The 26588-nt window shown below is 38.3% G+C and overlaps 11 protein-coding genes across 11 annotated transcripts; 8 read left to right on the top strand and 3 right to left on the bottom strand.

The window, feature by feature from the left end:
• Positions 1 to 396: 396 nt before the first annotated feature.
• Positions 397 to 1808, top strand: C9374_009387 (uncharacterized protein; the record flags this gene model as incomplete). The annotated part of the gene is made up of 2 exons (XM_044699568.1): positions 397 to 1105; positions 1276 to 1808. The coding sequence occupies 2 exons, from the start codon at positions 397 to 399 to the stop codon at positions 1806 to 1808; spliced, it is 1242 nt and encodes a 413-aa protein (XP_044544738.1).
• Positions 1809 to 1888: 80 nt separating this feature from the next.
• C9374_009386 (uncharacterized protein) lies at positions 1889 to 4411 on the top strand (the record flags this gene model as incomplete). The annotated part of the gene is made up of 4 exons (XM_044699567.1): positions 1889 to 1913; positions 2116 to 2364; positions 2564 to 3557; positions 3679 to 4411. 4 exons carry the CDS (start codon positions 1889 to 1891, stop codon positions 4409 to 4411), a joined length of 2001 nt encoding a protein of 666 aa, XP_044544737.1.
• A 211-nt stretch (positions 4412 to 4622) lies between these two features.
• C9374_009385 (uncharacterized protein) lies at positions 4623 to 6594 on the top strand (the record flags this gene model as incomplete). Its single annotated transcript, XM_044699566.1, has 4 exons — positions 4623 to 4879; positions 5056 to 6090; positions 6145 to 6342; positions 6399 to 6594. 4 exons carry the CDS (start codon positions 4623 to 4625, stop codon positions 6592 to 6594), a joined length of 1686 nt encoding a protein of 561 aa, XP_044544736.1.
• A 140-nt stretch (positions 6595 to 6734) lies between these two features.
• C9374_009384 (uncharacterized protein) lies at positions 6735 to 8670 on the top strand (the record flags this gene model as incomplete). The annotated part of the gene is made up of 5 exons (XM_044699565.1): positions 6735 to 7582; positions 7702 to 7967; positions 8029 to 8175; positions 8390 to 8473; positions 8624 to 8670. 5 exons carry the CDS (start codon positions 6735 to 6737, stop codon positions 8668 to 8670), a joined length of 1392 nt encoding a protein of 463 aa, XP_044544735.1.
• A 373-nt stretch (positions 8671 to 9043) lies between these two features.
• C9374_009383 (uncharacterized protein) lies at positions 9044 to 9910 on the top strand (the record flags this gene model as incomplete). The annotated part of the gene is made up of 1 exon (XM_044699564.1): positions 9044 to 9910. The coding sequence occupies one exon, from the start codon at positions 9044 to 9046 to the stop codon at positions 9908 to 9910; it is 867 nt and encodes a 288-aa protein (XP_044544734.1).
• A 62-nt stretch (positions 9911 to 9972) lies between these two features.
• C9374_009382 (uncharacterized protein) lies at positions 9973 to 10827 on the bottom strand (the record flags this gene model as incomplete). Its single annotated transcript, XM_044699563.1, has 1 exon — positions 9973 to 10827. The coding sequence occupies one exon, from the start codon at positions 10825 to 10827 to the stop codon at positions 9973 to 9975; it is 855 nt and encodes a 284-aa protein (XP_044544733.1).
• A 154-nt stretch (positions 10828 to 10981) lies between these two features.
• Positions 10982 to 13366, top strand: C9374_009381 (Peroxin 16 (Pex16), putative; the record flags this gene model as incomplete). Its single annotated transcript, XM_044699562.1, has 4 exons — positions 10982 to 12171; positions 12299 to 12738; positions 12897 to 13205; positions 13302 to 13366. 4 exons carry the CDS (start codon positions 10982 to 10984, stop codon positions 13364 to 13366), a joined length of 2004 nt encoding a protein of 667 aa, XP_044544732.1.
• A 93-nt stretch (positions 13367 to 13459) lies between these two features.
• C9374_009380 (uncharacterized protein) lies at positions 13460 to 21518 on the bottom strand (the record flags this gene model as incomplete). Its single annotated transcript, XM_044699561.1, has 2 exons — positions 13460 to 19215; positions 19343 to 21518. The coding sequence occupies 2 exons, from the start codon at positions 21516 to 21518 to the stop codon at positions 13460 to 13462; spliced, it is 7932 nt and encodes a 2643-aa protein (XP_044544731.1).
• A 290-nt stretch (positions 21519 to 21808) lies between these two features.
• C9374_009379 (uncharacterized protein) lies at positions 21809 to 23951 on the bottom strand (the record flags this gene model as incomplete). The annotated part of the gene is made up of 2 exons (XM_044699559.1): positions 21809 to 22515; positions 22760 to 23951. 2 exons carry the CDS (start codon positions 23949 to 23951, stop codon positions 21809 to 21811), a joined length of 1899 nt encoding a protein of 632 aa, XP_044544730.1.
• Positions 23952 to 24130: 179 nt separating this feature from the next.
• On the top strand, positions 24131 to 24838 carry C9374_009378 (uncharacterized protein; the record flags this gene model as incomplete). The annotated part of the gene is made up of 1 exon (XM_044699558.1): positions 24131 to 24838. The coding sequence occupies one exon, from the start codon at positions 24131 to 24133 to the stop codon at positions 24836 to 24838; it is 708 nt and encodes a 235-aa protein (XP_044544729.1).
• A 437-nt stretch (positions 24839 to 25275) lies between these two features.
• On the top strand, positions 25276 to 26553 carry C9374_009377 (uncharacterized protein; the record flags this gene model as incomplete). Its single annotated transcript, XM_044699557.1, has 1 exon — positions 25276 to 26553. The coding sequence occupies one exon, from the start codon at positions 25276 to 25278 to the stop codon at positions 26551 to 26553; it is 1278 nt and encodes a 425-aa protein (XP_044544728.1).
• Positions 26554 to 26588: the final 35 nt, after the last annotated feature.

Below are 26588 nucleotides of genomic sequence, written 5' to 3'. Positions count from 1 at the left end.
TGGCATTTGAATGGATCCGCCAAAGCCATTGACATGCCACGTACACTTGGTATCATTATTTAATAATAATATTTTATTAATTTAAATATGCTGCAGATCCTTTTTTGGCGCCCACTCCTACTGTAAAATTTCGTTGTGTCTATTCGCCCAATTCAAAAAAAACTGCCCTCTCAACAACAACAACGAACGCACCATCATCTCGAGAGATTATGCAAGCTTTTCTTCATCTGTTCTTTGTCCATCTCTAAAATTATTTATTGTTAAAGATCCGTGATATACATCACCAACCCCACAACAACACCCGAGCAAGCTGGTTGTTTTGCTTTTACAAACTCTCACCGTCCTCCCTCCATCCACTTAAAAAACGACTCTCATCGTTCACCCCAAATAATAATAATGAACACAACAACCGTCCCCCACTCTCAACAACCACCGACCACCAATGTTGTTGCTCCTCATAATTTGAACTCTCCCCGAGGACGGGCCAATGTAAATGACACTGATAAACGAGCACAACAGCAACAACAACAAAAACCAACGATACGAGCGCATGAAATCGCTCAAATTCCTCCCTACAAACCTCAAATACCTAGACTCATTGGAAAACGATTTCTGGTGGGTGCAAAACTTGGAAGCGGAAGTTTTGGAACAATACATGCAGGAAAAATCATCAGCAACAATCAGGAAGTGGCCATCAAGTTTGAGGAAGTAAAATCTAAATTCCCTCAACTCTTGGCAGAATCAAAAATTTACAAGATTCTATGGGGGTTACCAATAGCGAATAGCAAAAAAACTCTTCTCTCATTACCGGGTCAGAACGAACCCAATCAAGCAATGGCTCTCTCAAAAAGCCAGGACTCGATTACTCAGCTCTCCCAACACTCCCAAAACACATCACAAGAGATTATAGGAATACCAAAACTGTTTTGGTACGGAGTTGAAGAAGAATTTAATGTCATGGTCATTGAATGTTTAGGGCCATCGTTGGAAGATTTATTCAGTTTTTGTAGCCGAAGATTCTCCCTCAAAACAGTTCTCATTTTAGCAGATCAATTAATATCTAGGATTCAGTTTTTGCACGAGAAAAATTTCGTTCATCGAGATGGTAAGTTGAACAATGGTTCACATTTTGAAACAAAAAAGCTTTTATGAATGGGTTCATTCCATTTGTTGCCTATTCCTGCTGATGATCTCCTCAATGTTTACAATTTCCGATTCCTTAATTGACTTTTTAAAACCTACATATCTTTTTTTTAAAACAATGCTTAATTCCAGTTAAACCTGAGAATTTTCTTATGGGACGAAAAGAAAAAGCTCATCATGTTTATATGGTCGACTATGGTTTGGCTAAAAAGTACATGATAGAAGAAAAAGGGGAAGGTTTAAAACACATACCCATGAGAAAAAACAAATCCTTAACAGGAACAGCCAGATACACAAGCACCAACTCACATCTAGGATACGAACAAGGTCGACGAGATGACCTTGAAAGCATAGGATATTTATTTGTTTATTTCTTGAATGGAAGTTTACCTTGGCAAGGACTGATGGCCAACAATCGGCAAAAGAAGTACGAAAAAATTGCAGAAAAGAAGATGAACATTTCGGTGAATCAACTGTGTGCAGGATTGCCAATAGAATTTACGCAATATTTCCTTTACGTGAAAAAGTTAAAATTTGACGAACGGCCTGACTATGATTATTTACGAACAAAGTTTGCAAACCTCTTCAATCGAATGGGATACAAGATGGATTTTGAAATGGATTGGATGAAATTAAGGAAAGATTTAGGTCAAGCACAATATTAAACAATATACTGTTCATCCAATCAATCGATGAAGCAGCTCAACGTTGTCACCTGTCTTTCAAACACTTCATTTAAAAAAATATGCCCTCTCAGCCATTCAAGTCGAGTAGGTTTTTTTGTTGTGGTGCTGTGTACATGAACATTTACCCAAAATCGGGGATGCACGATCACACTATAATCACTGATCCTAATTAAATGATTTCACTACCATCACATCCATTTTGTAAATGTTAAATTATTGATATTCTTGCACTGTTCAAATAATAACACTTCAATCATCATCATCATTGTGCACAAACCAAAATTAGATCTAATCCTCGATGAGTGGACCAAGAAAGACATTGAACTTTGGCTTCAATTCATTGGTCTCGGCGAGTACTATAAAACCTTCATCAAGCTCTATCCCACAGGTTCTTCTCTCAAGAATGAACTGGTGAATACAATTTCATCGGAGGATGACATTCGTAAGAATGCTTGTATTGGACAATTGATATTTTGGTTCGGCCATGTAAGAAAACTCTTCCAGGCCATCCAACATTTGAAACAAAACAAATTTGGTAAGTGAAAAGAATGTGTGATGAATTGATGATATTGAAACAAATATTATGGATATCATGGATCCACGAATGTTGTTTGAATTCCATATCAATGATGACCTCTTCATTGTTTGAACTTATGAAAACATCTCTCAAAATTTCACAACATGAAACATCATCTGACACCACTCTACACCCATCAACAAATATATTAATACAGTATTCAATCCAGATTCCGTAAAATTTGAAACTCAACGACAAGAAAATGACAAACTTACTGGAAAATCCAGCAGTTTTGTGAGTAGAGCTGCACCTCGAATTACAGTCATCAAAAATCGTGACGTTCGTACCTTGACTTGCCACGAAGTTGTTTCCATGTTGAGAAGTGACGTTCGTATTTCAAATTTAAAAGATGAAACCAATGGCATTTTTGCTTGGACACGAGCTCACGAAGAAATGTTCATTGCCCAAAAAATTGATGGTGAAATTTTCCTTTCCGTGACCAAACCAAATGAATATTCTGAGTTTGTGTTTGAGAAAATTCAACCCAATTATGCAATGGCTACGCATGCACTACTTTTTGAAACTCTCACAAAAATTGCAATTGAAATTATGAATAATGGGTTTAAGCCTGTGGAATCTTCATTGATTGACAATCAGTCAGTATCATCAGCGTCGTCATCTTCATCCAATCTCAACAACACAGCAGTGGAAACAAACACCATTTCGAATTATCCTGATGTGTCCTATGCAGAGAAAATTCAAGTCATTATCGGAAAAATTAGAGCTTCTTCAAAAAAAGTTCAAAACATGTCCGATGATGATCTCAAAGAATATGCTGACAATTTGGGAACTGTGGATGGCATCAAAAAAGCATACTTGAATAAGGAATTTACAGCCATTAAGAAACTCTTCAGTTCCATGAGAAATGTGAAAAAAATGGGCGCCTTATCGAGTGCGCTCAGTTCCACTGCTTCGGATTATACAAAATCTGAATGTAATTTAGAGAGACTTCCGGAAGATATTGAAATTGCTGAACGTGAGAGTAAATTATTGTCCACTCGATTCAAAGACACCATTAAGGTCAAATTGGTCATTGCTGAAATTGCAAAGAATAAGAAGGAACGAACCATGAGACGATTATTGTCACCAATTATGAGTAGTATAAGTGCCAGTCCTCAATTTGGTCTCTTCCATTCTGGAGTCATTATTGGGTAAGTAGCGTGCTGTTCTTGTATTGAGTCACGTGTTTTGATATACATGTATTGAACTCTGAATATTTCCTTTGAATATTCCTATTTGGAATATTTCACACACATCATTCACGTCACACAGACCATGGCTCATTGAATGGAATTCCAGTTCGTTGTGTATTCCTCGTCGTTGTTACAGCAATGCAGCCACTCTCGCCATTGACATTGAAGAAATTTCAACCAAAGAGTTGGATTCATGCATTGATCGTGTGAGTCAAGTCATTGCCGATTGGAATGTTCACAATCGCTACAGTCAACAGAAATGTAATTGTCAACATTTTGTCGACGATATTTGCAAAGCATTGGGAATCAAAATGAATTTCACTGGATCCATGGGTCATTACATTACCAAATTAAGAAATAAGGGTTTGTGTAACATTAAATGGAAAGTTCCAGTCGACATTATGGAACAAGTTGGAATTAAGGAACAAAAAATCACCTTCTACACACACAAACAACTTGACATGCTCATGTGTAGCATTCTCTCTAAAATTCCAGACTTTCCCGAACGATATCAAGAAGATCACATGTTATTGAAGAGTTTTGATCGTGCTTTTTGGCTCCGTTCTTTTAAGGCTCCTCAAAACGCCAATTACCATGCCATCACTCCCGAAGAGTTCAGAAAATATAGTGGATTGAAAAGTGAAGCAAATGTGGAAGAGGATGATTTTGGTGTATTCGGAGGAGGTGAGGATGATGATGAGAATAATGGTCAAAGTGGTACCGGTGGAGATACTTCTTCGGGTCATCATTCAAGAACAGGTTGTCCATTTGGTCATCCGAGTGATAAATCTTTCACTGCTGATTGGTGGTAATGAATTTCTTTCTTTGTAGTAATACTGAGAATATTCAAGTAGTTACAACAAGTAAAAAAGCTGATCATGATTTTTTGTAAAATTCTGTGAGATGATGATGATTTGGGATGATTCAGATCCAATCCAATGATTCATCTTTTCATTCAGGAATAAGGCTTTGAAAGATTTTCGGAAAAGCCTTGTTGAATTATTTTTTTAAGCAGCAAAAAAAATGCAACGATTGAAAAGAACTCAATGCGATCATTCAGAGCAGAAACCAATGCATGCAAATCATGGAGTGGTGGAAGAACGGATAAAAATCTCAAAATGTCATAAAAGAAACCGATTGTTGAAAAATTTATTTTATAGATCTATTGATTGTAAATTCATGGGAGGAGCTGCGAGAAGAGAAAATCCATATACGGTTGGAAAGAAGGTGGATTTGATTCCGATCACTAGTATTGAAGATGAGAAAAAATTATTGAAAAGGTAGGATTGTGTTGAAAATGCTGTAACAAAACAATAATGCGAATGAAATTGTCGTCTCTAATCACACATAATTATTATTAATAATAATATTTAATCAATTATTTATTTTCAACTTGCTTCGAAATCAATTTTAATTACTAATGAATCACCAATTATTATTTTTGGACGGACAAAAGATGTGCTTCACTGGGATTTACTAGAAATGGTCATCATTTAATTGCATATACTTTAGAAGATGACATTGCTCAAGACTCTACCAACGCTTCATTTGAACATCAGATGTTAGATAGCACTAAAAAACGTTTATTCCTTGTGTTTTTCCAATTTGACGTGCACAAACGATTAAAATTGGACGTCATGTTTCAATTAGTGACCAACAATGTAACAGAAATATTATTTAAAAAGAATAGACACGTCCTTCCACAAGAAATGCAAAATCATGGTACCAACAATGCTACAAATACAAATTTCCCTACAGTTGACTCCAATGGTCAATTACTATCAAATCCAGACTACAAAACAATTGTAAAGAATAAGAACATTTCTCTCGATGATTACATTCCCAAATTTATGGTGAACGACATTCATTTCCATGTGACTGAATCCATTGAGGAAGATGTGTTTTTTGTTTACCAATATTGCACAACTGTAGCTGAGAAAATTTTTCTGCTTTCAATATTTCCTAACATTCTTAATATTTCAGAAGGAAACATTTATTCTGTCACTATTAGGTATAGCTCTTCGACAGATATCAATACTAGCATTTTTAATCCAATGTTTCATGTGGTGAATTATTGGACAGAAGACGAAGATGGAAGCGTTAACATGTTATCATCACAACATCATGACGCTACTAGGCATTATTATTCATTCTGTACAAGTCATAGCAAATTTTCCACAAACAAACAACAATCGTACTTGATTGCACTGCCAACCTCGAATACCATAGAGTTATTTCTGCTGAAACCCACCGCCATCCATTCTAAATTCCAAGTGCACGATCCATTCGAGAGAGACATTCTTGAAGATCATCAAGATTCATGCATCCACAAAGGACTAAGTGACAATGTCTCCTTTGAATATGTTCCATTACTTAAAAGGAGTGACTTGTTGCAAACAAGTTTCACACACGCTAGCCAGTTTTATCATTTTCATGTGGAGGAGTTTCTCATGTCAACCTTAGAGAAAGGCGAGAAAATTACGGATTATGGGTAAGATTTGAATTGTTATTTGAAATACGACGGTGACAATCACATGCTATTTAGTTTCAAAATTATCAAATGCCAAGATTCAACAAATTGTCTTTTCTTTGTGGTAGTGGTTGATGTGATCTCCATCACTCAAGATTATGCAGAGAGACGAGTGGTTTATCATTGCTGTATTAAATTTACCAATCAATCTGAACGCTGCATTCCAACCTTAAAGATCATTCACCAACAATCGACTCTAATAGATCCCAAATTGTAAGTTCAATTCCTCTTGAGATTTTTATGAAACTGATTGATCTTGCAAACAACAGTTCAACCTTTCAATTCGCACAAACTCTTTGTGTCATGTATTTGAAAATGGAGCCACTAAGACAAACCAATTTTCAAACTCATACCAATGAAAATCTTTTTACCACAGGACAATCCTCGAAAGCAATTCCACATCCATTGTTACCTCTTTGCATTGTCAACAATAATCCTAAATACACATCTCCACAACACCGTTGAGAACATCAACGATGATGAAATTCTTGTGTGAACATGCATACTCCAATTTGAGCCAATCAACTCAACTTGCGTGATCAAAATCGCTTGAAATTGATGTGAGATAATCAAAAAGTTTACCGCTTTTTTCAATTTGAAAAAATATGAATCGACCCAAGACGTACACCAACATCACACAGCAATGGGCTCGGAGATGTCAAGATCTTCTCATCAGCAACCACAGAAGGACAAACAATTATTCATCATTTTCATGTAAACCATCCAAGAGCAGTCATGTCCGTTTCCATCTCAACACTCGCGTGTATGAAAACAAACAATTTCACTTTTCACATCAGAAGAGAGACAATGAAAAGAGTAACAACGAAAGTAACACGGCCAGATCAGCAATTTCTGGAATTACGACTTCACAAATTGTGGAAAATGTCAAAGTATTAGAGACATCATCATCCACAACAAATTCTTCACAACAACCATCCGCTCCACCTGCCACTGCAACCATTGTCATTATCCAACAACAGCAACAGGCACCACAAGTCGTGTCATCATCTGCAGTCTCCACTCACACAATGGAAAATCAATTGACAACTCCAGGAGACCACTCGACTTTTCATCATTTTTCGGCAACAAGTCATGTTGACATGCCAATAACTCAACCCCAATCAACCACAACTTCAACAATTATCAAAATTGATTCACAAGTAATTTCGAAAGAGATTGAAAAAGCAGTCAGTGAACAAATTAAACAAAAGTTGAAACATGCCTATGAGCCATCACGTGACGAATATGAAGTGATTGAACATTTAGAACAAGAACGTTTATATGAAGAAGGAACAAGACAGAAAATGGGATTTATTCAAAAAATTAGAACTTTTCTTAGAAAAAGGAGTACACTTCTTTCTAATTTATTACTCGTTGGAAAAGTGTTACCAGCCAATGCCATTGCTACTCTATTCTTTTCCTATTACAAGATGGAAAAGAATTACAAACAACGGTATGTGAATGAAAACAAATTTCTGACCTTTACAAAACCATTGGTCATCATGTTCTCATCGTCATGACCTTCCAATATTGTTTCCAATGTATTAATTATATACCAACAACACACAACAGATGTTTTGAACAACGAATTACAGCAAGTTTGAATTTTATTGATCACGAAACCAACACATTTAAAGTGAGAAACATTTTCTGCAAAAATCTCGATGAAGTGGTCTTGAACAATCAAGCTGTTGTTCAATTAATTCAGGAAGCAGCAGCCAATACTACGAGTGAGTCACCCATTGTTATTCTTCCAGATGATGACAAGTGGTTTTGTTTGCATCTGATTCAATCTGTCATTTCACAAAACGTGAGTGCTTCTGGTTATTTCAGACAAGGTAAGTTTCAACACAATTCTCAAAGATCATGTGAAAGTATTGACCCAATTCTCAATAATAGACATGAAATTAAAACATCACAGTGAATGGTATGTCTTTGGAATTACCAATGAGGTAGACGTTACAGTCCGAAAGATGCGTGTGGTCATTGTTCAAGAACAATTGTTAAAGAAAATTCAAGATGGAACTCTACAGGAACCACAATTTGGTAAGTTAGTTGGTACCAAGGGATATAATGTGTGGTACATTTTAAACATGTCCAACTGTTTCACTGAAATTATTTTCACATCAACCATGGTTTGCTTTTTTTTGACAACTGTTGTACGAATTCAATTTGAAATCATCATCATCGTGGACACCGACGGCGCCATCAATCGTTGCGACACATTGCGATGAACATAATCGGATTCAACGTTGAACAGAACACATCTACGGAGAAGTTCGTTGGAATACGGTCAAGTTAATGGCCAAGATGTACCGAGAACAATACGATTCGATCATGCACAGTAAGTTTTTTTTAGAGAGAGATGATTCCATTGGTCGTGACTTGATCACACACGAACAAAATCATGTTCTTCTTTTTCACTCGACGTCGCATGATTGTGCCACTTTTGTGAAATTTCATGAAATCGTTACGTCCATTCTGTATACCACAGCTGGATTTGGTGATTTAATGCGAGTGGAGATTGTATTGAGTATGTAACGAAGAACTTGAGATTCGACATTGTGTCACTGAACCTTAACGAGACCCAACATCATCAAACACACATTGCTGTTGTCCATTTGAGAAGATTTGGAATGCTTCTTGAAAGTTGAATATCATGTCCACTGTTTTTGTCCTTTAACTGCAAAAGTTATCCGCAAATGTTGCGCCATGTTGGGTCGATCGAAGAGGCAAAGGAAGCGATGTTTGTCATGACCATGCACCGAATGTCTCACAAAACCAGTATCTAGGGATAAAAAGTAATTGTCAGACATTTCTCGCAGAATAGAACAACAACAAAACAAATATCACAACACACACATTATTGGTTGTAAGCTCTAATCTCGACGAATCTTTCATCAGACCACAAAACATGAGAAGGAACAAGGAGTTTTTTCATGCCATTACTCAAACGCCTGCAGTGATGAGAACATCACAGTATTCTGTTGAATGTGGTCCTTTGAGTAATAATGGTTGTACAGTTACCACAGACATTCACACAGTGTCATCGTTGTCTTTATTGGATCGTCAACATGTTGATTTGCCCGCTTCAGCAACCATTGTCCCTCGCTCAAGAACAATGACCACAGCTTGTGAAACAGCGCTGTTTCCATGTCATCATCGTTTGGTACTGCCGAGCAACATGATTTCCATTCCTTCAAAACACCACATGATTTCCACACAAAACACCCCAAGTGAAACGAAAATAAGAGATTGGAAATGGAAATTGGAAGATGGAATCAGAAAGAAAAGGCAACGAAGAAGAAGAGATACCTGGAAGAACAAGAGTGTGGTTGGTGTTGAAAAAGCAAGTGTGGCTAGCGGTGCATCTCATGCATGTGATAAGCCACATCAAGATGCCAATCAAAACAATGACAAGGACATGTACTCCAACACGGTAGTACCATTTATAATCGTGTCCACACGAAACAAACAAGACATCATCACACATGGGCAATGCCAAGATCAAACACGGGCCAAAACATCCTCGGCATGCACGGAAAATGAACAATTATCCTCCTCTTCGTCACACTCATTACCCTCTCATGAGAATGGAATTATTCCTCACGTGGTGAGTTCGCTTCTAACTACTTCTTTCCTGACTCTAACCAATCAATCTTCATCCTTACCATCACATCATCAAGTACTAACTGTGGCAACGTCGAGCTCGACAACAACCCCACCACCTCAGAGAAAATACGTAAGGACATCAATAACAATTTCAGAGCTGCTCAATTAAGCTGATGTGTAAAAATTTCATCTTTTCGGGCTTTAAAATATAATCCTCGGGAACTAATAATCTTAAAAATCTCTGGCCTTCTTAATTTCTTGATATTTCCTCAATAATTCATCCACTCTGAGGTATTTCTTTGTATCGTTTCTTATGAGAAATATCAAATCTTCTGGATTTAACTTTCCTCGTTTTGACATTTTCGTAGCCTCCATGACAATTTCATGCACATACTCCTTGACCAATTCTTCCATTAGGGCCACAGTTTCCGGTAATGGATGTTTCACGTCTCCAAATCCATACATCATTTGACGAATATGAGGAGCAATATCCGCCTTTTTTCTTCCTGGTCCTCCTTCTTTCGACTCGGCACCAGATTTTGATTTTCGTTTTCTCTTTTTTCCTTCCACTGGTTCATCCTCGTTATCTTCGTCATTATCTTCATCATTTTCATCGTCCATATCTTCATCATCCATTCCAGATCCATAAAACTCATTTCCAGTATTTGAAGATTGATCCAATCCGATATCATTAGCATCTTCATCATCATCCACATCTTGTGGTGTGGAAGCCTTTTTCTTTGCTGGCGGAGGTGTTGCAAACTCCTCTTCCAAATCTTCATCTTCTTCATCCTCTTCTGCTTCTTGTTGTTTTTTACTTTTAGTTTTCTTCTTCTTTTTCTGTGCTGAAGAAGAACCACCCGATGCTCTTGATGATGATTTCTTTCTTCCTCTTCGGGAAGTGGTCGTTGGTGGATTCATGGATCCACTCGTTTCACTTCCTACACTGGTACTATCTTGTTGTTGTGGATCATAATTAATAAACGTTGTTGTAGGATTGGTGCTGCTACCACTTGCTCCTCCGAAAGTCAAATTATTATTACCATCACTGCCAGGTTGATAATTGAAAAAGGAAAATTGTTTCATTTTTTTTTGATTTTTTATTATTGAACAAATCTTTGTATTCATGACAAATTAGACAATAATAAACTCTGATGAAGTGGTTGTTAACATGATTTCGATGTTTTGTTATGAATGATAAGGAGAATTTCAAAAAGTTTAATTTTCCTCATTTGAAAAAATGCCTCCGAGAAAAACTCACAAGTCTCAAACTCCACAGAAACAACACAACAAGGAACATCAACAACATTTGGATGACCCTCATGACAAGGAAGTCGTGGAGCCAGTACTTCAAACAACTGCTGCTCCGACTAGTATGAATGAACAGACAACAGAAGCAACAATATCCGTAGATCAAAATAATTTAAAACAAACACATGATGATTCAGGTGTAAATAACAATGATCATCATCAACACAGAACGGAAACAACAGCTGATAATCAACATCCGCAAGAAGAAAATACTGTAAATAGTAGCAATCATGAAAATAATTTAATACATCAAGATGAACACCAGGAAAGTCCAACACAACATTTAGGATACTCTGAAAATTATAATACTCTTTTAGAGGAGTCTTCTTTGAAAGAAAATATTCCGAATGATGACTCTGAATCATCTGCAACATGTCCAAATCCTTCATCAACGGACCATCCCAACATCAATGAAAAATTCCAATCAAACATGCCTGAATATGAGGAGCTTGATATTCAAGAAGAGGATCCTTCTTCGAAAAGAAAAATATCCATTACTATTAATAATACAAGCAGTAGCATGAATAATAATTCGGAAGAACATGACAACCATAGCACAGTGGTGACTTTACAACAAGTGGATTTGACTTCTCAAAATGACGATCGCACAGATTCAGCTACAATAACCACCATAGAAATTAAGGAGCCTCCCGAACAAGAATCCTTTTTAAAATCTCTTTGGACCTCCAAACAAAAATGGCAACATTTTGTCGAAAAGATTATTATTAACTACAAGTCAAGAATTGAATTTTTAAAAGCTCTCGGAAATTTAATGTATCTCGGTAGTAGATCAAGGACGGATGTGGATCTCACTGGACCTGCCTCAGAAGAATCTGAAACTGAAAATCACTTGTTGGACATTTTAGAAACAGAAAAAATTTCCACAGTCATCACAACGATTGGTTGGTATCAAGATTATGTGGCAGACAAGCACAAATTACAACACAAGAATATTCAAATGGATGAACGATTCACCTACTATCACAAAGTTGGACAGTTTTTAAGACTCATTGAATGTTTCATATTACTTGTTGAAATTATTTTCAAAACTGAATACAAATCGAAAAAAACTGGAAGGAGGAATTATTGGAATGTCATTATTCTAACAGAAATTATAAGGTACGTGAAATTGTCAACTCAATTCCAAACACAGTTAAAAATTTACAACATCAAATTTTTGGTCAAACAACCATTCCATCACCATTTCATCACATGCATGTCCAATGAATTCACCCAATCATCACAGAGCTGTTCTCAAACTAGTCGCCGTTTTCAAATCTAAAACCAATGTACCCATGTTCCTAAATTATACCGTTCTTCCACCAGATGAAGAAGTTGTGAATATGCCTATGGCCCAATTATTACCCGTTGCTCCAAAATATAATCCCTTTGAAAAAGAAAAGCAAGCTCTCGAAGAGTACAGAGAAAAACAAAAAACTCAAGCCAAGCCCAAAATTGGAACACGAAGTGGACGAAAAATACCATCTTCTGATGAAATGTTTGCTGTCTTGAGTCGTGGTAAATCGGCAGTACCAACCACAACAGAATTGGAAAAGCAGTTAGGTCATGCTTCTCAACAGGTGTATATATTGTTGGCTGGACATGACAAGGATATGAATGGAACGAGAGGGAAAATATTATTATATCTATCAGAAGTGATCTATGCTTTTAAACCAGCGGTGTACAGTAAGTAGTTGGCTATTCTGTGAGATCATTTGTGTTTTGGAACTGGAATGGATTCCTTTCAATACTTGTGAAATTATGCTTGTGATATTACATGTGTCCATGCTTGTTACTTTTTCATGATTTTCGAAATCATCTAATTTTTCCACCCAAACAAACAGGTTTTCTACTTGCCAAGTATGGTTTCAGGTCATGGACACCATTTGTGGTGTCACTTCTCATGGAATTATTCTCACTGTATTTGAGCAAAAAAGCAGTGAGCATGATTGAAGGAGAGCAACGAGACAGAGTCATTATGGAACGACCTGCTACTTCTGGTATGGTTATAGAGTCAGAATATAGGAGAAGACTTTCGAGCTTGTTTAATTACTTGTACAGAGGACCAATGTTTGAATTGATCATGAACCGAGTTTTCAAACTCATACTATTACCAATTCTGAAACGAGTACCATTACTCGGAGGGTCATTAGGTGAGTATTTGGTTATGGGATTCCAGTTTTCACAATTATAACTATTATTAACCTTGATTGTGTCATGCAACAATGTATTCACATTTCTTGGATTAGTTGGATATATCGAGTATTTAATCATGATTCAACAGTTTTATTTCTTCTGCAACCCTTCAGTGTAACAGAATTGGGAACAAACGAATTTTAATAATAGTGCTCTATTTATTTCAACGATTTTACGGATATTATTAGGAAGGAACTCAAAAAACCCACAATTATACTGTTCCAAGTGTTGGTGGTGCTACTGGGTAATCCTGTTCAACTCTTAAGGGAAATGATTTCATTGGAATATGCTGTGCATGGAACATGTTAACTTGCTGCTGGGCTTTCTTTTTTTTCATCCTTTTCATCTTTTTCAAAATTACATACAAACACGCAACAATGAAGCATGTCGCCACAACAACTCCAATGACAACACACACCACAACAGCTATTGCAATATCAAAATCACTGTTGCCAGTAGTTGGCTGTTGAGGAGAGCGAATGGGTATGGGAGATTGACCAGGAGGCGTATAAGGATTTAATTCCCTTACAGGATTTGGAACAAGCATAAAAAGTCCAGTCCTATGAACTTGAGCTGTGACTGTGTCGTGTCGTGTTTCTACAATTTTACATGATGCATTGTTGTTCATGGAATTTGTAGAGTTGACAACCTCAAATACTTTGCGATCGGCATTCCACATGGCACATGCTGGAACTTGGCTCTCAAACAATGACCTCTTATTTGCTGTGTTCAATATCTCAAATGTGATGTTTGCCAAGGGACTCTCTCCTACCAGATGCAGTCGTTGTGTTGGATTGGAAGAACTCATGACTGCAAATTCGACAATATTCGAAACAGCACTTCTTAGCTCTTCTGAAGATCCAAAAAGCGTTTGAATCGTGTCATTTTGACGTTTCAAATCATAACTCTTCATATGAATATCTAGGCTCCTCATGGACCACAAAATTCCATTCGAAATCACACTTGGATACAGTGAAAATGAGTTTTTACCATCCAGCGTTCCTTGTAAGCCAGTCAACAATGCTCCTAGACTCGATCGTACCGAATATTGAAAAGAGTAAGGAGTGGTACTGACGGATGGAGGCATGTCTGGAACTAAACTTTTCAAGTAGGAAATAGCCAAATTCTCATACGCGTTATTGATGACCTCTAACTCGTAACGGAGCTGTGGTAACGTCGTTCGTTTGGTTTGCTTGTTACTGCTCGCACTCTTTTCCGTAATATATTTGAACAGTGTGTCACAAATCTTTTTGGTGGTATTAAGAACGCTTTCACTAATGACAATTTGAGAGCTACTTGCTGCAAGTTCGGTAATATTGGCAAGAGCGTCCGCAATGGTTGTCACAGAAGTTTTCGTCATGTATTGAATTCCTGCGTTCATGGATGAAAAAATTGAGAGGGTTGCACTCACAGACTCTGTGGTCTGAGCAATGTTTGATTTCATCCATTTGCTCTGAATAAAGGCGTTCACAATTGTTGCTGTTACATTGGACAATTCTTCTCGTTGTTGCTGAGTGGTTGTTTCCGTAGATATTGACGTAATAACTCCAAGAGAGGCTGTGATGGACGCCATATTGAGAACACTCGACGAAGTAATCATTCTTGATGTCAGTGAGGAGAGAGTGCTTATGGCCATCGAGGTAATCGGCTTTTCAACGGTCACGCTGGATTCCATCTCTGAGGACGCTGCATATCTATCAAATGCCACGACTTTAATCCTTAAATGACATTCACTCGTGTTAAGACAAGTGTTTGGTAGGACTGTTTTGATCGTTTGCATTTCTGATCGTTCAGCCAAAGGAACCCAACACTGGTTCAACTCGTCAAAATACATAAACTTGAATGTGAGTGGCGTATTGCTTGTGATCCATCCAGTTCCACACTTGATATTGAACTGTGTGGTTAAAGCTGACCCCACGGAAGGAAGAATCTCTAAACTTCCTGTAGTTGGCGATGAGTTCACAACAAAACTAATGGAAGCAGATCCAGTGCGAGAAGGAATGCCATCTCGAATGAGCAATGACACAGAATACGTTTGACCAGCCGTTAACAGCTCCGTTGGAATGATTAAATAGCTTTTAGAGAGAGATTCTTCGGGGAGAGTTATGAGTCCTGAACTGACCGACCACAAATAGGTTGGTTGTGACAATGTGTCCGTGCAATACGACTGCAGTATGAGTGGTTTGGAAGGATCCACTGGCACATCGTTGGAAGCAACTGCACCAAGCCAACTCTCCAACGAGCTTTCATCAGCTCTAATGATGGAAACTTGAAGGAGTGAGCTCTTTGATGTTTGAACGACCGTCACAATGATAGATGCAGTGGATGTTCTCGAACCCTTCACCACCGATGCAGTAAATTTATACTTTCCTGGAGCAAGAGAGGTCGAATAGGTGGTGGTAATTGGCAATGAAATGTTTTCACATTGCTTGCTTTGCTCAATACCTTGAGTCACATTGAAACACACAATTTCAATCACTTCCTGTTCTGTGAAATTTTGTATTGGGCTTGAATCAAAAGTGACAACTCTGAATTCAAATACATCTTCCATAGATATGGTAGTGTCACCTCGATCAAATGCTATTGAAAGCGGTGGTAATTGTGCATGAACTGTGAAAGCTAATGAAGTAGTAACAGCCTTGTGACTTGAAGCTGTCACTACAAAGTAGTACATGCCTTCTCGAGACAGTTCTGTATAACCTGGACCAAATATCAACATGGAGTTTTGAGAGATTATTGACACTTGTGAAGCAGATGATTTGGTCGAGTCCAACGAATAGCTAAATGTCGTATCTCCATTTCCCAAATAACAGAATGGGAATGAAATAATGGGTGTGTAAATGACTTCTTGTCCAATCATAATTGTGCTTGACAGCCCCTTATCAATGCTCAATGATGGTACAGCATTGTTCAGGATTGTAACATCAATGACTTTGGTAGTATTCTTTTTGAACATTGAGAAGACATGCAGTGCAATCTTGTAAGATCCCTGTGACAAGGACTGAATCGTTTCCATGTCAATATACAAAGTGGCTGCACTGTTGAACACTGAATTGGAATATGCAGTCTGAATGTATGAATGTAATCGATTCAAATCGTTAACAGTTGGAGCAGAGACTGCAGAAAATGAAAAGCTTAAGGGACGTTTGTCATTGGAGTATGAATCTGAGGCATCTAAATACAAATCATCACAACTGGAAATGAATGGCTTTTCGTTGAGCACAATAGTTGGAGGCAAAGGGACAAAACCACCAATACCAATCACAATCTCGCTGTATACTCGAATCAAAATATTCTCATCAAACGGATTGGTTGCAACAAACGAAATGACGCTTTGATCCACGACAGTAGGATTGAATCCAAGTGTTATTTCTAGAGTGGAATTTGTTGGACCAGAGAGAAGAGAGCATGTAGCATAGTCTCCGAGAAGAGGCAAGTCAGAAGGAGCAATCAACATGTCACAATTGATCACAGCAGGCCATTGAGGAGACGAAATCACAATACCAACTATTTTATCACCATCCGAAGTAAATCCAAAGGAATATGGATCTAGCTTGTATGGAATACTTTGTGGCGTTGGATCGATCTTTTGGTTGCATGACTTTCCTTGAAATCCAGCAATGCAGGTGGAACAAAAAGAGCTTGCATTATAATTTCCGTTGCATTCACAAGTGTCTTGTGCAGTACACGTACCTCTTCCTGAGCATACGATTAAGGTGTTTGTGCTTTCCACCCCATTGCACGAAGTGCCTTGTTGGTTTGTACTGTTGTCGATGTTTCTAGTTCCGTTAAGCTCAAAATTAAAAGAAACGTTCATACACTTTTCTGTGGGATACTTTTCACAAGACAACACAACATTAGATGCTTCAGATAAATATTCACAAGTATCTCTACACATGGGTTCCTCACTTAACTGCTCTCTGTTACATTGTTGGAATGCATCAAGGCAACAAAATTCTTTTAACGCGTTTTGGCAATTCTCGTCACAAGATAGTTGTTGAGCAGCCACAACAGTTGTGTGACATGCTTGAGCTCGTTCATCAAGAAGCTTGGAGAGATGAGACGCATTTACGGCCCCTTCATAAAATAGAATTTCATGATTCATACTTGCTGTCTCATTGCAAAATGAAGTACCGCTTAGGGATATCTCAACACACCTATTGTAAGATGGATACGAACGTTGCTGAGAGCAATCGTCCCCGAAAAAGTTAGTAAAACAGGAGCAATTATTTGGAGCAATACATAGACCACTAAAACTGCAATTGTTGAGAGCGGTGCAATTTGGAGCTGAGCAATCTGTACCAAGGTATCCATCTCTGCATTTGCACTCGTCTGTTGAGACACAATCTCCATGACCGCTGCACACAATTGTAATGTTGGAGTACAGAATTCCATGACAGTAATAATTTTCTTCAGTATTCACTCCAGGATCTGTTTGATTGGTCTTATCATTCGTGCCATTGTGTATGGTTGTGTTTGTGACTGTACAGCTTGTGCAATCCGTCGAATTCAGTGTTGAATTGAAAGTAGAGTTGGATGAAGAAACAGTATCAACAGTACCATTGCTAATCAAAGTGCTATTTGTGGTGTTGCAACAAGTATTGTAGTTCGTGTCATGATAAGTTTCATTGTGTGTGGTGGTTCCATTGGTGACATTGAGAGATGGTGTTGTGCTATTATTTGTGGTTTGAGTGGAATTAGCTGTCGTTTGTGTATTGTTTGCGATGCAAGACGACTGTTCAGCCATGGAGCTGTTACTTGAAAAACTACTATTTGAAGATGAGGTCTCATTGCCTATCGATGTGTTGTTCTTGTCGTAATAGGTTTCATTGCTTGTGGTGGTTCCGTTGGTCACATTTAAAGTTGGAGTTGTGCTATTATCTGTGCTCAGCGTGGAATTATTTTCAAATACTGTACCGTTTGAAGCATTGACCGTGCTGTTCGAAGAATCGTGTGTACAGTTCATACATGAGGAGGTAGAATTATTTAAAAGTGTTTCGTTTTTGTCTGCGGTTGCATTGTTACTGGTCACAGTGGAATTGACCACTACAGTACTATTGTCAACAACACTTGGTTCAGGAATAGGGTCTACAAATGTCTTATAAACGCACGAGCTTGAAGGCAATGTCTCCCAATAACCTTGTGCGTAGGAGGTAACCACATTAAACTCTTGACTTTTAGAAACACCCTTATTAAGGATTTGTAGACTGATCATTTGAGTCTCGTCGTTGGAAGAGCTGAACTTGATAGACTTCACTTCGACGTGTTCCACATTATTGTGAACATCGGTTTCGTTAAATAACCCATTTCCAAAATATAGAGTCATATTCGTATAGGAGTTTGCGCTTGTGTTATACGACAAGGCGTAGTGATTCACAATTAAATCAAGGTCATGAATAAGAGTCGCAGATACTGCAATACTCGAAGGATAGTCATACCATGACAACGTAGCTTTGAAAAATGTGTTTCCGTTGCTTGCATTGGGAATGTTTTTCAATCGAAAACACAGTTTTGATGTGTCAGTGGCTGAAGCAAACGTACCCTCAAGAATTTTAAGCTCCACAGAAGTGTCACCCTTACTAATAAGATTACCAATTTGTACTTTGCCGAATCCATCATAGTAATTTGGCGTACCATAGAATTCTGAAATAGAGTATCGAGGTGTTTCTGTCGAAGAGTACGAGACTGTACCTGTGAGCGGAACTGCACTGTGAATAAGAGCTGCTTTTAGAAGAGCTCCCTTGGGATTTGTAATTTGCAAACGGGTTTGAAAAAATTCTCGTATCAAGGCTAAGGAACCAGCAACAGCTGGTGCAGCCATACTTGTTCCAAACTTTGTGATTCGTGCTGCAGTATTTGAACCTTGGGGAGCACCAGTACCACAATTGTTCGACGATGTGGTTCCGTCAGAATGTGCAGACACCACCGAATGTCCAGGTGCCACAACATCTGGTTTGATTCTGGTACCTGTTTTAGTTACGGGGGAAATGATAGCCATTCAAATTGCAACGAATCATGAGCAATAAATTGTGAAAAGATAATGGAAATAATTTCAAGCGTGTTGAAGTCACATTCATGTCATGCTCGTACTTACCACTTGCAGGACCTCTGCTACTGAAATAGCCCAAATTATTTTCATTGTAATACGAAGTATGGGTACTATAATAGGATGTCATGGTGGAGGCGCAACACTTCATTCTTATTTCGTGTGATGTTGAAGCACAACATTCTGATACGGAGGAAAATCCATATCGTGTGAGTTCTTCTTGAAAATCAATATACGTAACTCCATCAATGAAACCTTCATTGGTCGTTTGGTGAGCTCCAACTGCAATCGAGTTCTTTGCAGTGGCAGGATAACCAACATTTCCAAATTCTGACAAGTCTCCATCGTTTCCTTGAGCGAACACAATCACGGCCTCTTTGTAATCCCACAACACTTGATCTATTGCTTGAGACATGCTATTATACTTGTTACAAACCTCACAGCATGTAAGAACTCCAAACAGCTGTTGGCAATCGTCATTGGACACTTCTGTTCCTGCGGGGAGACCTGCATAGGAGATGGATAGTGTACAACTGCTACAATCATACACACACGAAACGTAGGATGCAGGTGAGCATCCCCAGCTGTTGGAGAATATCCTTACAGAGCTTGCACTACTATAGGGTGTTGTAAATAAAGTGTTCACAGGTGAAGGAAGTGAAAGAACTCCTTGTGCATTTTCCAAGTCAGTGAAATAGACCTTGGCAGAGGGTGCAACTCCATGGTATTGGTTGAGCCCAGAAGTAAGAGCTTGATTTTCTAAAGAACCAAGAGCAGTACCAACAACATGAGTACCATGTCCATTGACGCTATCCTTATTGTTACCATAGAGTGTTCCATAATACACAACCTTCCTCCTGTTCGTATTGAGCGTATTGACAGTGACCGATCTGGTAGAATCCTTGAAAAAACAATTGTCATAATCAAGTCCTGTATCTGCAATAGCAATGGTTTGACTAGCTCCAAGAATGTTAAGGTCGTAGAAGGGAGTAGTCGAATTCGAGTTCGAACCTTGAACCAGGGACGATACTCGCTTGTTCAGAAGAGACACTCTCAATTTAACATCCACAAAGTGCACATTGGGATGGGAGAGAAGCATAGAACCTATTTCTCTTGCGACTAGAGGTGAGAAGCTCAATTCCAATTGATTCTCGCTCACTACACGTAATGGTATAAAATCCGTTCCTTGTTTGAATTTAGTTGAAAAAAGCGAGTTCAATTCACGAGCAATTTCAAATGCCTCTTCCAACATCTTTCCCGAAGCAATGGCACCAAGGGATGAAACAATTGAAACTTCAAAGTCCATCATCATGTTGGAGCTGTCGTCTTTTGGACTTAATCCTCTGACTGAATCCTGTTGGATGGTTGTTTGGGCTGTAGTATTGAAACGTTTAATGCCATGTTTTGACGTGGATGTGCCTTCTCTTTTGTTAAGCATCCTTTTAGACATACTTTCTAGCTTTTCAAAATTAATGGATGTTTTGAATCGAGATTCATATTCTCCAATCCATTCAATAGCAGAGTTTTGATCTTCTGATGCATAAAGTAACTCACTAGTACGAGCCACTACTGCAATCACATGAGCGTTTCCCAGCACATTATTATTAACCACCAACGAGGAGAGTATGGATTCAAACTTGGAGTCACTCGATTCTCGTTTTCTCTTCAAGGCACTCTCACCTTTTGAATGCTTTTGAAAAATTCCATCTCGGAGTTTCACAATAAACTGCCGAGTGGGCTCGAGATTCCTATCTGTAGGCTCGTTATTGGCCTCAGTTTGGGGGTGGATGAAGCGAGGGCTCCCAGCTTTCATTTCTGCAATGCGTGAAGGTTGATTCAATAAATTATTTTCGTGCGTCATTAGAAACGCATGCTGTGATTGTTCCATATCATTGATCATATTCTCTCGATTAAGGAAGGCACGGAATGGTATCTTGTATGAATTGGAGTGCCATTTATCGGATTGTGGAGGCTTCTGAATCGTTTCCTTTTGATCTTGATGCACCTTGGTATTATTAATTGGCATCAATAATAATTGAAAACCACCGAATACAATCAAAAGTACTACAACCAATCCCAGTGTCATGTTGAGCATGAAAATCTTCATTCGTTTGCTGCTTGAGGTTGATAAATTATCTACGTGTGGCTGATTGTTGCTAGGGGTGTTTGCATGAGGATGATTGAGGGAGTCAGAAAACCCCTCATTGAGGAGGTTTCGGCTCATTTTTGTGAAATAGAACCTTGTTGTGTACAGCTGCGCGTTTAAATCCATTTTTGGATTAAGGGAGCACGTGAGAAATGGGTCAACATTTAATTAAATTCTCGCGTTGGTAGTAAATATAATTAATAATCATCAAAAATAATCAGTTAAAGTGAGAAGGAGGAGATGATGGTCATCATCACTGATAAATGTACTCTAGAGCAGAGTTGTGATGAGAAGCAAGCTAGATGGCGCTCTTTGTCCCCACACACAAGTACTGCCAATACTCACATCATATACTTGTTTACACAAATTTACTTCTTCTTTCCTCTACTCTTGCTTGAACTCTTTTCTTCCTCTTCGTCTTCATCAGTGTCGAGATAAAAGTAATTTCCTTGTTCTTTTTGTTCCTTATCCTTCATGGAATTCAATTTGTTGATACGTGGACGATAATTGGTTGGATCACGACGGAAGGTAATGTTGAGAGACTTTAAGAACTTGTTCATACCAGAAAGTAATGGTTGTGGAGTGTTGGCGAGAGCCTTAACAGAAGGAACACCCTCATAAACAATAACTCTATCAGCAAGGTAGGTGGCCATAATAAAGTCATGTTCGACAACGAATGCAGTCTTCTTAGTGTGAAGAATAAATCTCTTAATGACCTTGGCAGCATGGAGACGTTGTTCAGAGTCCAAATAGGCGCTAGGCTCGTCAATCAAGTACACATCAGCAGGAGTACCCAAAGCCAACACCAAGGCAACTCTTTGCAACTCACCACCAGACAAGTATTGAACTTTTTGATCCATCAAGTGGTTGATGCTCATTTGCTTGACAACATCAGCTTGGAATTGTGTATGCATGAAAGCTTCTCTAATCTTGGTAAGCAACAAGTCTTTGACAGAGCCTGTGAACTTGGGAGCGATGGTTTGAGGCTTGAATGAAACACTCAATTCTGGAATGTCAACAGACTCATCGTCTGGCTTCTCCTTACCAGCCAACATTTTAATGAAGGTTGTTTTACCTTAGGGTAGGGTGATATTATAAATGGTGTGACAATGGGTTGGGTATCAGGTTAATGTACATAATGATTTTGAGGTATCATATGATGATGGATCAATCCACACAATAATAATGTTGCAACATATAACACAGGGTGGCAAATTTGAGAACATTAAAGTCACGTCAATAATCATGATTCAAAATATTGCAATTTGTTGTTATAAATCACATGTCTCTCAAATGAACAAACATGAGCTCATACTTACCTGTACCGTTCTCTCCGAGCAAAACAACAATTTCAGAGGCAGCAAATGAACCAGCAATAACATTCAACTCGAAAGCATTTCCAAAAGTCTTTTTCATACTTGGATAAGAGTACGTCTTTCTGGATGCAGATTCTTCAATTTCATCAACGTTTTCACTTGCTTTAAAGTTCAAAGCATCATCACGGAAACGCAAGTTCTCAGTTGGGACGAAACCAGCCAAGAAAATGTTAATACCTTCTCTGACAGAGAAAGGCATGGTGACAACTCCGTAAGCACCAGGAACACCATACAAACAACAAATAAAGTCGCTCAAATAATCCAAAATACTCAAATCGTGCTCAACAACAATGACGTAATTGTCATGAGTGACAAGCTCTCTAATGACTTGGGCAGCTTGTAATCTTTGCTTAATATCCAAATATGAGGAAGGCTCATCGAACATGTAGACATCAGCTTTACGAACACAAACAATAGAAATTGCAAAACGTTGCAATTCACCTCCTGACAAGTCACCAATGTCTCTGTCTAACACGCTCTTCAAATCAAGTTTTTCGATTTGTTCCTCCAACACTTCTCTCTCGTCCTTACTCTTGAGAATTTGCAAGACTTTACCCTTGGCAGCACGTGGAATTTGATCGACATATTGTGGCTTCATTGTAGTCTTCAAGTTATCTTCCAAAAGTCTTGTAAAGTATGCCTGCAACTCGCTTCCACGGAAATATGCTAGAATTTCACTCCATTCTGGAGGACGAGCAAATTGTCCCAAATTTGGCTTCTCCTTACCAGCCAAAATCTTCAAAGCTGTTGATTTACCAATACCGTTTGTACCGACCAATCCGAGTACTTGACCAGGACGAGGCAAAGGTAATCTGTGGAGTTTGAACGAGTTTGGGCCGTATCTGTGTGTGGTTTCCTTTTCCAAATTCTTTGGCAAGTTGATGATTTGAATGGCTTCAAAGGGACATCTCTTAACGCAAATACCACAACCCACACAAAGCTCTTCAGAGATGAAGGCAATTTTATCGGTTGGCTTTACTTCAATACATAATTTACCAACACGGACCACAGGACATGATTTTTTACATTCCTGAGCACACTTTTTGGGTTTGCATCGGTCTTCATTGACGATGGCAATACGGGTGAGCTTTTCTTCGTCGTTGCCCTTTTTTCGTGATGCTGATGATGAAGACATTTTTTTCAAAATTCAACAATAATTTTGTAATCACACTATCAATTCTCGGTTTGAAATTATTATTAATCGAGATACAAATGTACATGGCTATAAATTGGAAAGATTATGTTCAAAAGAAGTTGGTTAGAAATTATTCGTTGAAATAATAATATTTAAACGATTTTTTATGGATGAAAAAAATGTTTGTTTCATCATCATTACCAGAAGAACCTAACACGAATTCTGTGGTTTCTTCATCGTCATCGGATCCGATACAATCAACCACACAGGCATCGTCCACTCAAGCCTCTGTATCCACTCCTTCCACAACATCACCACAACCAGGACGTAAATTAGGAAAAGACGATGATGAAGAGTATTTATTATTCCTAGAAAAGAGCCTTGAGGAAGAACAAAAATACATTACTCCCGAAGATATAGAAAAAGCTGAAGCAATTTATAATTCAATAACGGATGAAAATGCAAAAAATAGATCTGCCTTTACTCTCTCAGTACTGTATATAAAATCTGGAGATGAAATACTGATACATAAAGGAATTTCGTTATTGGAAAGTATTTTACGTTGTGATCACAACATTTTTGAAGTGAATGATTTATCCATGGAAAGTTCCTCTCACTACAAGAGAGATTGTTTATATTTAATTGCTCTTGCTTTCTATTTCTTGAAAGATTATGTAAAAGCAGAGGCTGCCGTTCAAACACTATTGGAATTTGATCGTGAAAATGAACAAGGAAAGAGATTGTATCAATTGATTGAAAGAAAGAAAAAATCACTTCAACATGATGGAATTATTGGATTGGCATTAGCAGGTGTGACCACTTTGGCTGTAGGAGGCCTGATTGGTTTAGGCGCTTTGGCCGTGGGTCTCATGAAATCAAGAAGGTAACAACACCATGGTCTTTGACGCACAAGTTAGTACCCCATATTTGTAAATAATTTATTGGAAATGTCAACACCTTGTACCCCGTATTTGTAAATACCTACCGAAGCATTGATTTATTACCACAATCTTAATAATTTTTACTTTATCATCTGTGCATTGAACACTGTTTTTGAAGGCTGGCCACAATGTTAGAAACTCTGTTAACTCTGCCATGGCATTAGAAATAAGGCCGCCTCACCTAATCACTCACTACCACAACTTTATAGACAAAAGTTTATGCGGCCTCCAACCTCAAATACCCACACGTTGAGCCACACCTTACGATGAAATATTATTACTCATAACGACACAAAGGCAACTCTTTTCTGACCTGGCCTATTGACATCATTCGAACAGGCACACTTCACGACGACGGGCATTTCAAATCACAACATTCAAAAATGTCTACAAAACGACCACTGCATGATGAGAAGCAACACGAAATTGCACCACTTTCCCATCATGATGATCTTTTACTCTACATTTTTTCCTTCCTAGATGTGAAGAGTTTATTGCATGGCATCGAATGCGTGTGCAAACAATGGCGAAATTTATTAACACAATCTCGTCAAGCCGATGATTGTGTATTTGGAACCTTGGTGTGCGAAATTGCATGTCGCCAAATCGCAGGTCGACCCTTCCGAGGACAAATTGGCAGCATGTTTTTGAAACATTTTCGAAATTGCTTACATGAAACGTCTACGGACCCTCTCCGTACCGAGCATGATCATGCGCCGGTTGCCAGCAACAAGAAATTGTCTTCATTTCGATCCATTTTGAAAGAATTTTATGAATTTCCTTTATGGGGCAGAAGATATCAATCTGAAGCCACACAGTCGTATTTCAAAAAGGGTGGAGTTATTGATATTAGTACTTGGGAACCATGTACTTTGATTCTTTGGACCATGAATTTCCTGATAGATGAGAATTCTCTCGATTCACACCTATTCTTCTTGAAAATTCTTCATCGATTTGCATTGATTGGCTCGATTAGTGAATGGTGGGTCGAAGAGGAAGTGATGAGTAATAGTGTCGACCCAACAACTGAGAACTTGTCGAAACCTTGTCCTATGATTGCTCTTGCATTGAATTCGAATCCGAGAGTGATTGCAGCGACCTATCATTATAATTCTCAACATTCAGATCCAGAGCCCAATTCGATTGTGGTTCGTTATCAACACTATGGACACTTGTTGTTGGACATGTTGAATAATTTTGAGAAATGGAGACAACAAAAGAAGAATACTATCGAGTCCGTGTTCGATGAACAACCTCAGAATACAGCATTCTATGTCACTCTGTTTACTCCAGACGGTATGGATTGGATTGAATACGATTTAATGAAAGAACCTTCTGAATATTCATTCCATGACAATTCCACACCGAACATTTTTGACATGTGTCGTGATCCTCCCTATGGAATGAGGAATGCTGATCAAGAAGTTACTCAATTAAGGCAAGAATTGTTTGGAAGAGGAATTTCTAGCAATGAAACAACTAGTGCCACTCTGCCATGTCAAACCCTTAAATGGAGTGCCTATGATTCCATAGAGGGAAAAGGAACATGGTCTGTGTATTGGCTTTCTGGAATGGAGTGGTGGGGAACGTATTGTTTCACAACATTTAATCCTCAGAAAAATTTTGAAATTATTGTCACAACTGCCTCTGCTACGGATTAAGATAACATTTAATCCTCAGAAAAATTTTGAAATTA

Source organism: Naegleria lovaniensis (genome assembly GCF_003324165.1).
Source record: "Naegleria lovaniensis strain ATCC 30569 chromosome Unknown tig038, whole genome shotgun sequence".
Classification (NCBI taxonomy): Eukaryota; Heterolobosea; class Eutetramitea; order Acrasida; family Naegleriidae; genus Naegleria; species Naegleria lovaniensis.
Note: the sequence above shows the minus strand (reverse complement) of the source record. Positions and strands in the feature narration are given on the sequence as shown.